The sequence below is a fragment of the Sphaerodactylus townsendi genome, linkage group LG04 (genome assembly GCF_021028975.2).
Source record: "Sphaerodactylus townsendi isolate TG3544 linkage group LG04, MPM_Stown_v2.3, whole genome shotgun sequence".
NCBI classification, from domain to species: Eukaryota; Metazoa; Chordata; class Lepidosauria; order Squamata; family Sphaerodactylidae; genus Sphaerodactylus; species Sphaerodactylus townsendi.
This window is the reverse complement of record NC_059428.1, coordinates 157,123,590-157,135,652: the sequence shown is the minus strand read 5'-3', so window position 1 is coordinate 157,135,652 and position 12,063 is coordinate 157,123,590. Positions and strand designations below refer to the sequence as shown.

At 47.9% G+C, this 12,063-nt stretch overlaps 1 protein-coding gene and 1 long non-coding RNA gene across 2 annotated transcripts in view; one reads left to right on the top strand and one right to left on the bottom strand.

Moving 5' to 3' along the window:
- Window positions 1-3,148: 3,148 nt before the first annotated feature.
- Window positions 3,149-12,063, bottom strand: part of EEF2K (eukaryotic elongation factor 2 kinase) — a 34,187-nt gene continuing 25,272 nt past the window's right edge. Inside the window, 5 exon segments of the mRNA XM_048494233.1 lie at window positions 3,149-5,804; window positions 7,010-7,188; window positions 7,926-8,050; window positions 8,781-8,969; window positions 9,861-9,995. Of these exon segments, the coding sequence (XP_048350190.1) occupies window positions 5,695-5,804; window positions 7,010-7,188; window positions 7,926-8,050; window positions 8,781-8,969; window positions 9,861-9,995 (738 nt within the window). The 3' untranslated portion in view covers window positions 3,149-5,694.
- Window positions 5,728-12,063, top strand: part of LOC125431454 — a 26,704-nt gene continuing 20,368 nt past the window's right edge. Inside the window, exon 1 of the long non-coding RNA XR_007244303.1 lies at window positions 5,728-5,838. This is a non-coding gene — a long non-coding RNA (uncharacterized LOC125431454). The remainder of the gene's footprint in view (window positions 5,839-12,063) is intronic.

Here is a 12,063-nt window from a genome sequence, read left to right as displayed (position 1 = left end):
CTCACCCACCCACCCGGGCCGGCCAGTGCGGGTATCCATTTTGGCGGCGGCGGCGGCGGCGAGAGGCGAGCAGACCCCGGCCAGGCCTCAGGCGTCGCCAGGCAACGCCTGAGGGGGCGCGGCCGCCGGGCAGAGGGAAGGCCCGCGGGGGGGTGGGCACGATGGCGGCAGGCGATTGGCGCGCGAGCTCGCCCCGCCTCCCACCCTTTCCACCGCTGATTGGTCAGCGGTGTAGTCCCTCGCGCTCCTCCCAATAGCAGCTCGTGGAGGAGAGCGGAGGCGGGCTGCGACTGGGAGGCGGCGCGTGACGCTAAGAAGGGGGGCGAGGACCTGAGGGAGGCGTGGGGCGACGGGGTGGCCCTTGATGTTGGTCTGAGGGGGGGTGAACAAGAGCATGCGCAGAAGCGCCTCGGCATGAGGGGCCTTCTACACTTGCCCTCCAGTAAAAACTCTGTCCATGCTCTAAAGTTGTCTGTTTTTTAAAGTCTCCTGCTTCCCAGCAATCATTGATAACCAAGAAAAGGCATAATGTACACAAGAGGACGCACAAATATGTCCCCTGGAATCCTAAGCCCAGTAAGAGACTTCCAGGCGAGGCTTATGTGAATGTAGGCAATGCCTTTCTCACAAGTAGAGGGAGCACCTGAGGGAAGCACAGACGGTTCCTTGTGCTACATAAGCTCAGCAATTACAACATTTAATTCGTCAGCTATTAATGCATTGTAGCAGAAAACTCCCAATTACGAGGTTTGTTGCTTTGTGGCCTAGAAATCGAAATAATAATGATAATGATAATGTAAGACTGAGTTGTTCCACCGGGCTTTTGGGGGGACAGGCTGCTGAGGTGCACCCCCCTTTTTTTGTTCTCCTGCTACATCTTGGGCCCCTTTTCCATCTATGGGGCCCACCCCTTCCTGGGGGGGTGGGTTCTATGAAGGTATTATTGGACGCCAGATATTTCATATTGATTACTGTGTTTTAATGGTTTTAATGATTTTAACGGGATTGGGACCTTGATATGTGTATTGTTATGTGCTCCCTATGTATAATGTGTATTTTATGTTGTGAACTGCCCAGAGCCCTTCTGGGGAGGGGCGGTATACAAAAGTGATGATAGATAGATAGATAGATAGATAGATAGATAGATAGATAGATAGATAGATAGATAGATAGATAGATAGATAGATAGAAAGATAGATAGATAGATAGATAGATAGATAGATTGGGGGGGGGGGGGGGGGGGGGGGGGGGGGGGTGGGGGGGGGGGGGGGGGGGGGGGGGCGGGGGTTTTGGGGGGGGGGGGGGGGGGGGGGGGGGGGGGGTGGGGGGGGGGGGGGGGGGGGGGGGGGGGGGGGGGGGGGGGGGGGGGGGGGGGGGGGGGGGGGGTTGGGGGGGGGGGGGGGGGGGGGGGGGGGGGGTGGGGGGGGGGGGGGGTGGGGGGGGGGGGGGGTGGGGGGGGGGGGGGGGGGGGGGCGGGGGGGGGGGGGGGGGGGGGGTGGGGGGTGCGGGGTGGGGGGGTGGGGGGGGGGGGGGGGGGGGGGGGGGGGGGGGGGGGGGGGGGGGGGGGGGGGGGGGGGGGGGGGGGGGGGGGGGGGGGGGGGGGGGGTGGGGGGGGGGGGGGGGAAAGTGGGATTGAAAAGTGCATTATTCCTGTATATAAAGGAAGGGCGCGGGCTTTGTGCTCGTCTCCCAAAACAACTAATCGATGCTCACTGAGATCTTATTATCTCTTTCCAGAAACTGGCTCCTGAGAGGGGTGAGGCCAGCTTCCACCAAGATGGACAAATCTGCACCTTTAATCTGCCTCATGGGGATGCTTGGTAAGTTTTTTTATACTTTTGTGTCAGGGCTATATGCTTGTTCAGCTTGCTAATGTAACAAACCACGGGACCCTTTGGAAATAGCCGCAATAAACCTGACACACATCTGCTCCGGCTGGATTTTTTTTTTTGGCCTTGTTAGGAAACCGCAATCCTCTGCAGTTCAAAAGTGCACAGCTTGCCATGCGGATGGTCTCGGATCCCATCTTTGGCATCCTTTCTTCAACAGGCTTCGCAGGTAGCTGACAGGCATGCATAAACGGCAGGTGCGGAAACTCAGGCGGATGCTTCCATATGTTTGCTCAACAAGCAGTTAAGACAGGGATTTTGGTCCAGGTTGCCAACTAAAAAAAACAAAAAACACTCATCTTTTGTGCCAGAAAAGGTGCGCCAGAAAAGGTGTCGGTGGCCACCTGGAATCTCTGCCCCACAAACACACAACTGGACTTGGTTTCCAAAGTGCAGTGTTTCAGAGCTCTAATACAAGACAGTGTCTTATATTACCTTGCCCAAAGATGCCCTTTCATGTCTTATTTTCAGGGGATGCCCTATTTTTTTCTGTGTTCTGTTTGTCGCCTTAAGTAGCTTCCCAACAAAAAAACTTTGCTAAGTGTCTTTACTTCTCGGGGATGCCTTATATTTCGCACTTCAGCAAAACCTCTACTACGTCTTATTTTCAGGGGATGTCTTATATTCGGGGAAACAGGGTATGTGTTCTCTAGAGCTAAAATGAGGGAGTACTGTTCAAGATGGCTACGCTGCCTGATTTTGTCAACAGAATAACAAAATGTGAATTTAAAGAAAAATGGGAGCCTTATTTTAAGTATGATACGACAAAAAGTTTTATTTAGGTACGAGTGTAATCATTATGATGTCATAGCTGACGAGTTTAAATTCATTGTACACCTCGCTTATATAGCGGGAGATATATTAATAGGCGATATAGAGCTTAATATACCACTTTAATAATCTGATGTGAACAATGATTCCTCAGAAAGCACAACATTTTTCTGTATATGTAATATTTTATGTATTTGCCCATTAATCCTTTTTAATTTAGAATAACCGAGAATGTAGCTAAAACTAACCAAACCGTAAAATGGTTAATGAAGGTTTTCCTTCAGTATACTAGTCAGTTAATGCAGATCCATGCAATCCTATTATTCGTCGTATTTACTTCTTTCTTCTTTCTTAAATCCTTTCTTTTCTGCAATTTTTTGTGGAAAATAAAAATCTATTCATAAAAGTCAGAAAATGTGCGTTCTCAAAGGCCACCTAAGTTCAACAAAGTCACCAAAACTTCAGCCAATAAAAGAGAAACAACTTCATTCATTGTAAAACTTTTTTTATTTCTTAACAAACTAGAAAAGGAATCCTTACACATTTCAAGCCATTCGCCACCATACACCTCCCTCAAAAAGAATGTGCTTTAATTGCAGGGGTCACAATCTATTGCCTTTGACAACGGGTCTGGTAATTAAAACGAAAGCCTTGTTTTATTGTGTACACTTCCAATGGTGAGACAGAGAAAGGTCCTAGAGGTTCAACTCCAAAGCAAAATTCTCCTGAATTTCCACTGAACAAAGCTTTTAAGAGCACAGCATAGACTATATAAGGCCAGTTTACACATTCAACAACAGTTACCTATGTCTTAATTCCTTCAGGACTTTTAGCTGATCATATGAACATATTTTTAAAAACCTTGCAATCCTGGGGATAAGGAGAACATGGTGCAGAAATGCAGTGTGTGGGATTTGATATGGGTTGAGTCATTCAGCCATGCCTCTGAGATGCTGTAGATATTAATTCATGTACGACTCATTCCAAAACAAGGAAGTATCAAAAATATAGCTATCTGAGGGGTTCTGGGTTCAGCATTATTCCCTGCAACAGCGTGACAAAAATTAACTGTGCTTTGTAAAGGAAGAAAATTCGACAATCTGAAGGGCATAATAAATGGGAAAAAGCAAGCTTTGCAAATATATTATCCTTGCTAAATAACTTACCTGTTCTTGTCTTCTTCATTAAGCCTACTACTAATCTCTTATTAAAGTTATCAATTTTTGCAAAATTAATTTCTGGCTGTTTTAAAAAAAATCCATGTTGATTTCGGTAACGTGGCAAGAATGTTCACAAAAGTTTATCCATTACAAACGTACAGTAAACAAAACACATAGAAATTCAATTATATCAGGTGTGCATAGTCTTGTAAACGTGAGTCATTCTCAAAGCAATTAGAGACGGCCATTCTGTAGCAACCAGCTAAGACACAAAAGTATTTTACACTCCCAAGATTTAGAGAAAAGTCCACTTAGATGCCAGAGACAAAGGGAAATTCTACGTGTTGGGTCCCGCTGGTGGGCCCCTTCCGCATCTGCAGAATAATGCATTTTCAATCCACTGTTTGCAAGTGGATTTTGCTATTCCGCACAGTAAAATCCAACTGCAAAGTGGATTGGAAGTGGATTATTCTGCCTGTGTGGAAGGGGCTTGAGTGGCCCACCAGTGGAATAAACACTCCCAACACTAGATGCTAGTCTTACATTATGCAAATGACCTTTCCACTGGGGGCGGGGGGGGGAGGAACAGCCTTGCTGGAAGAACAGATCCACAGGAACCTGGGATCAAGAGCTTTCCTCAGGTCATGGGAGACCTCAGAGCAGGGCAGGTTCCCGGTTTGGGGGGAGGGTTCCCTGCCTACCCCCATATGCACTGTTGGCATCTCCATTCTGTCCCTGCCTCTTTTCTTTCCCTGTTAGCGAGCCTTCTCACGGAACACACAGCGGCCCCTCCTGCCTGTAAGCCCTTCACCTGACAGCACCAGGCATTGTGGGCCCCTGAGCATGTGTCTACTATGACTACCAGATGCTGTGCAACACTTGTGCTATGCGCCAGTCATGCTGAACAGCACGTTTGGATAGAATCACGGATGGTGAAACACTCGTGAGCAGGTGGAGGAAGGCCAGGCAGCGGAAGAGGTACACAAACGGGAAGGCTGGTAGCAGTGGACCCCCTTCAGACACCCTAGGGCAGGGGTCTGCAACTTGCGGCTCTCCAGATGTTCATGGACTACAAATCCCATCAGCCCCTGCCAGCATGGCCAATTGGCTGATGGGAACTGTAGTCCATGAACATCTGGAGAGCCGTAGGTTGCAGACCCCTGCCCTAGGCCACGACATATACCCCACCTCAGAGTATGCTGATCCTGCACCCGGGGCAAAAGAAAACCTGAACACAGCCTTAGGGATTGCTTTCTTTGTATGTGCTGCGTACAGCATCCCACAAATCAATACACGTTCCACACAGGTTGCGCCATTCACGTGCATTTATAGCACGCCCACAAGCTGCTAGTGTATTCACACAGCGCACAAAAGCATCAGTGACTCTGAACTGCCGCAGAAGCCGTCCGATCAATGTTTCATGCCAAAAACTTGATACTTTTGTTGACAAAAAAAATCTAAACAAATCCTTTGCCCCCTCGGAGGTGAGGCGCATAGAAGAAATGATCTTCTATCGGGCATTTAAAGAATGTCATCAAAACTGACACCCTCTCAACAGCTTTCCAGTCAATTAGGGTTTCTCTGTTTGAACAGTTTTTTCCATAAAACAACCGCGATGCTCAGTAGCACAGTTTTGAAAGAGCAGACATTTTCACCGCCTCTCCTTTGCTTTCCGTTCGCAGTCAAGTCAGGGATAAAAACCGTGAATGCAAACCAAGCAACAAGATCAATTGAAAACAATGCATAAAAATACCTATCACTGTTTTGCTTTCCCCCTCCCTTCTCCCCTGCCTCCCCCAAACAACAAAAAAAGAGTCTTGTAAAAAAATATCTGTCCTGATATTTACAGGAAAAGCAGCAACTGGATTCAAGTTTCACTCTTCCATCATGGCCCACGCTTCCTCGGCTTTCTGGTAATACTGGTTGGCCAGCCGGCCTTTCATGGCTTGCATAGCGGCTTCCGCGGCTTCCGTGTACAGCTCGCCTGGGAAGACAGCGTAAGGAATTGCATGATGGAGGTAAGGAGAAAGATCTTCTTGTCAAGACTCAAAAGCAGGGCCCCTGCTTCTATCTTTAAGGGATTAACACTCAGGAAGTAGTCTAGGGCTGAATGGGTGGGCTGGTTTGTTTTCAGGATGCCATTGCTGGGAGGAGGGGAATTGCTGGGGAGAGCTTTAGCTTATTGCAGGTGCTGCTTATCTGTTTCTCTGGCCTTGGAGCTCGGGGCTGGGACGAGCCTTCAGGCTGGACTTTTCCTCACTGACTTGGTTCACCCTATTTTTAAATGTCAAATAAAGGTGGTTGTTGTTGTTCTTCCCAAACCTTTCTCTCCTTCTATTAGAGCACCACCTGGTGGTGTGCAATATAAAACAACTGCAAGGGTAGATGTTACAAAATGGTGCATTGATTTCTTTTCAGTGGTGCTCTAGCAGGAGGTTCAAAAGGTGGGGAAGACATCACCTGCCTCTGTGCATCTACAGACTTGGTTCACATGTGGGGTGGGGATTTGCTGCAAAATATTATCAACTGTTTTGGCGCCTTTTCGCCAGAACCGACTTCTCCTGTCTTTCTTCTGTCTTCAATAAAATCCTTGAACCCATCAAGTGAGTTATTGTCTGAACGGGGGAATTTGACATTTGTTGAATTGCCTATTTTCACCCTTGGCACCTAAGAACTCCCCTCAGTTGTTACAAACAAAATATAAATGCAAATGCACATTCACACAAGTGCATGCTATCGACGAAGAAGAGAAGAAGAAGAAGAGTTTGGGATTTATATCCCCCCTTTCTCTCCTGTAAGAGACTCAAAGGGGCTTACAATCTCCTTGCCCTTCCCCCCTCACAACAAACACCCTGTGAGGTAGGTGGGGCTGAGAGAGCTCCGAGAAGCTGTGACTAGCCCAAGGTCACCCAGCTGGCATGTGTGGGAGTGCACAGGCTAATCTGAATTCCCCAGATAAGCCTCCACAGCACAGGTGGCAGAGCTGGGAATCAAACCCGGTTCCTCCAGATTAGATACACGAGCTCTTAACCTCCTACGCCACTGCAGTATTTTGGCACCTGCGTGCAGTATTTTGGCACACGCCACTGCAGTATTTTGGCACACATGTGCCGGCCAGAATTCTACAGTTCTCAGCAACTGGGAATGTTGAAGTTCTTCCGCACGGACACACCCAAGCAAGAGGGGTACCTGCTCTCTGTGGGTCCTTTTCCAGATGAAACCTCCCGGCCGTCAACAACTCCGCTTCCCTTGCCAGGAGCAGATACCGGGGTTCGTCTTGCGTCCCGTCGTATTCCCCTCCCTCGTCGTAGTCCGTCATGTTCAAGGCTGCGTCATACCAGTGCAGGGCTCTTTTCCAGTCTTGCTGTCTGAGTAACGAAAAGAAGCGGGCAAAAACATACCTCAAATATAAGGCATTTTTTCCGACACTTCGTATCTAAGTGTTAACACACCTGGGGACCTCAAGGGACAACCCAGCAAAGACTTTAAGAAGACGTTGGCAATTCCAAGACTTCTGCTAGCAGCCTAAGGCAGAACTCCTGCTTTCTAGTTTGAGTTAAAAGGAACACTTCACCTATAGAACTTTACCTGTCTTGACCTTTACCTGTCCTTACCTAAGTGGTCCACATCCTGGTTCTCAGCCAGGAGCTGTCACTATTTATACAGGTGCAACATGAAGCAACTTCGTTTCTAAAAATATTGTTATATGTTCCCCAATTCCAAAAGCTGAGGTGACTTTTAGCAGATTCAGGATTTGCTTTGCTGTGTTAATGTTTCCTCTTCTATCCCTCTGCCCCTTCAAACCACTTGGGGCTCTTCGTCCCTTCCTTCAACAGGAGGGTTTCTGCTCCCTTCAATGGGTATCCCACTGCAAAAGCTCATGACAGAATCTCAGCTGTAAGGACCATCTTCTCCTGGTAGTATCTCCTAATACCAATTGGCCATGCTGGCAGGGGCTGATGGGAATTGTAGTCCATAACATCTGGAGTGCCAAAGGTTTGCCACCACTGTAATAGCTGGGACATCCATCGATTGTCCTGGACCTTGAACCAGTCCATCAGCTGGACAAAAGCAGAAGAAGTCAGGGATGTTTGCCATGCAGTACCTGTCGGGGGCAAGATTCACGCCTGTGTCATAAGCTCTCGCAACAAGGATCATGGAAGGACGGTCTCCTGCTTCTGCCGCTCTGAGTAAATAGTCAAAGCCTTTGGTTCTGTTTTCTGAGCTGTCCTATAAAAACAAAAGGGGGGGGAGGAAGCCCAATGGGACATCATCAAACACCATCATTCCTTCCTGTTTGTACCTGGGATTTTAATCACTCGAGAGGTTGGGTGTTAATGCTAGACACAGGAGGGCAATTTCAGCACAAGAGCAGAGAGGAGGAAAGGCCTTTAAGACTGCTCCCAACTCCTTGCCACTCCTAGATCTTAGAATCACAAATTTGGACCCTTCCGCACTTGCAGAATAATGCACTTTCAATCCACTTTCATCATTGTTTGCAAGTGGATTTTGCTATTCCACACAGTAAAAATCCAGCTGCAAAGTGCCTTGAAACTGGATTGAAAGTGCATTATTCTGCACGTGTGGAAGGGGCCAAAAAGTTGCAAAGTGCCATACAGGCCATCTTGCCCAAAATATATTAGGCGTGCCTCTATAAAGGGAAAATGTGTAAATAGGCCTTTATTCTGACACTTTTGATTTCTCCTGAAAACACAAACATCAAAAATTGTGAATAACACTATACATCCACCTTTGCTGTCCATTTAGTGCCACAACACTATACAGTGCCACTATATTGTGTGAGGTAGTGTTTAGATCAGGCCTAAGGAGACCTGGGTTCAAATCCTCACTTATGCTCTCTTTCACATAAAGATGTTAGTTCGATCAGCTAACCGTGAGCTGCTCGGACAAAAGACGACATAGAAATGGAGACTGATACACAATAGCAGATGTTGTTTACCTCCAGATCGACCTCTGAAAGAATGTGATGCGGAAGCTGAGAATACATGAGACCTAACCCAACAATGGCTTCCAACTCTCCACAGTCGGCTGCGTGCTCCAGGTGGAAAATGGCGGACTCCTGATCCCACTCTTGGTCTTTCTCGCAGAAACGGCCCGCCTCATGGTAGCGAACCATGGCCAAGTGAACCTGTGAAGAGAAAGGGGAAAAGCATTCCCCAAGAGGGATTAAACCAAGACTGTCCTGGTAGCCAGGAAATGCCTCAGTTCTGCAGAACGCTCAAAACACTATCTTTTGGACAGAAGTTGTTTTAAAAAAATATTTCTTGACTGCCTCTCCATAAAGATGTGGTGGAGCTGGATACACAATAGTGACAGGAAGAATTTCCCCCACATGGAAAACTCATGGGACAGGACTCCCGAGTCATCACTGTATTCCCCACAGTCAACAGCTATGATTTTAACAATCTCAGAGCACCAGTTTACTTAACACATGTTGCCTGGAGAACAGGACACATTCACAAAGAGTCAGTTCCCCAGGGAAACTAAGGGTAGGGACAGATACACTTAAAACATCAAAAATCATTCACTCCACTCCGCAAAGCCATTTTCCTACACTGTTGCAGGGATTATTAATTGGAGCTAATGATTGGAGGGGGCATTCTATCTGTAAAGCGGATGGGCTGCTGCAGAATGCTGATTGGCTGGGGGTTCTGTGACATCATGCCTTTCCATCTTCTCCCAGGAGCAGTTTTTTAACTTGAAAAACGTACTGGTGGGATTCCTTAGTTCAAAATCAAAAGTCATGAGGCAGACTGTTCAAATGTATAAAACGGTGCGGTATAAAAATCTATCAAATCCCAGGAGCTTCAAAACTGAACGTGAAACAGGAAGTTAAAGATGAGAGACCACGGTGGAGAGGAGTTTGCTCTTCTGCAGGTGGATAAAGGTTCTACTTTCCCCCCCTAGGATCGGGTCCTTTTGGGTTACTCAAATAGATGGAACTAGCTTTCTTTTGGCAGGGTGAAGCATCAATTTAGTGGATTCCTCACACAAGAGCAACCACCAGCTGTGGACAAACCTTTCCGAGGATGGATTTCCCAATCTTCTTCTCCACCTCCAGAGCGTTGAGTCTCTGCACTTCTACTGTGACGCAGGAGGGCCTGTGGATATGAACTCGGGCAGCGTTGTAGAGGTTCCATTTCTCCACACTGACCTACAAGGAGGGCAAAGGGATCGTCACTTCAACTTGTAGACACGACCTTCCCAAAGGGATGCAGCATGTTCAGCAATGCTTTTGGATGCATTTCTGCACAGCGCTTCCCAAAGTGAAAAAAGCATGCTGATAAAGCGCAGGGCTTGAATCTTCCACAGCCGCAGTTTCCTGCCACAATAGGACAAAGATGTGTGGCGCCTTCCCACATTCCTGTGTTTAGCGCTATGCTGGGGTCAGATTTCCAATCACGTTGGAGATTTCTGATCAGTACCCAACCCTAAGTCTAATTTAGGCAGAAAAAGCAGCCTCAGAGGCCACCCAAAAACTTTAGCTGTAAAGAAAATAGGGCAGACACAATACAGGCGTTTTCCCAACTAAACGGCTAAAAGCAGCTCTGGAGGGAAGCATTTTTGCCGGGCACAAGGAAGTGAAGGAAGTTCTGCTACCAACCAGAGGGGTTTGCACCTACTTTTAAGATTACTTTGGGGCGGCGGGGGGGGGGGGGATTGGACCCTTCATTTCCTATGCACTTGGGTCTTAACAGCAGCCTTACAGCACAGCCTGGCTCAGTCTTATCAGAGCTTGGCTGCTAAGCAGGGACAGTCATGGTTAATACTTGGAAGTACCAAGGAAGACGGCAAACCACCTAGACCAGGGGTGGCCAACCTATGGCATTCCAGATGTCCATGGACTACAATTCCCATCAGCCCCTGTCAGCATGACCAATTGGCCATGCTGGTAGGGGCTGATGGGAGTTGTAGTCCATGAACATCTGGAGCGCCATAGGTTGGCCTTCCCTGACCTAGACTCATCTCTTCCCTTGAGAACGCCAGGGACCTGCGGTTGCCACGAATTGGTTGCAACTTGACAGCATGGAATCGTTTCTGGCTCCTAACACAACCGAGCCCATGACTCCCCAGACTTGCTAAAGGAACGCGGGCCTCTCCTCAAAGTATCAACAACTTAAAACTCAGCTCAGAGCTCTGAGTTCAGTGCCTGTCGATCAGTCACCTCCACACCCCAGCCAAAACAATCCAAGCAAGGAAAGTCAGACTGCCCTCTTCCAGACTTAGATCCACCTAAGCACAGGAGAGGGTGGGCCAAGTGCGGTTACATGCTGATGACCTTATGGGCTAGCGCCTTAACACACAGTGAAGAGTCACAACTTTCTCTACACAGGTGCTGCAATTGCAAGGCAAAGTCAAAACCCGCAAAGACAAGCTCCCTCTTGCCGGCTGCGACAGTGCGGATCCAAGAAGAGTTACACCCTTATAATTTCACTGAAGTCAACGGCCTCACAAGGGTGCACCTCCGTTGAGGATTTGGCAATACACTTTATTTCCAATTCTTCTCTTAACCAAACCTCCTGCAACGTGGGTGGACAGGGATCGTCTTATTTGGACTCGCCAAAGCCAGAAAGTTGTTTACAAAAACCATGGGAGGAACATAAGAAAGAGCCTTCTGGATCAGACCAGAGTCCATCTAGTCCAGCACTCTGCTACTCGCAGTGGCCCACCAGGTGCCTTTGGGAGCTCACAGGCAGGATGTGAAAGCAATGGCCTTCTGCTGCTGCTGCTGCTCCTGAGTACCTGGTCTGCTAGGGCATTTGCAATCTCAGATCAAGGAGGATCAAAATTGGGAGCCACAGATCGACTTCTCCTCCATCAATCTCTCCAAGCCCCTTTGAAAGCTATCCAGGTTAGTGGCCATCACCACCTCCTGTGGCAGCATATTCCAAACACCAATCACACGTTGTGTGAAGAAATGTTTCCGGAACTGCATATCATAAAAGGGGTTTGTCTTGCTGCAGTCCTCAAAACTGACCTGCTAGTCTGAAGTTCACGGTTTGCATCAAGGTCAGCAGCTAAAAGAAGAGCCTGAAGCTCGGCAAATTCACTATTCTTCTCGTTTACAAGGTGGTGTTTTTTTTTAAGGGTTTTTTTCGGCTGAAAATGCACAGGATGTATGCCTGTAAGATGTTACAGCAAAACAATTTAGAAACTCGCATCTTTGTTTTTAAAAAGCAGCACCAGCAGACTTCCAGGACCTCTACAGAGCTGCTACCTTT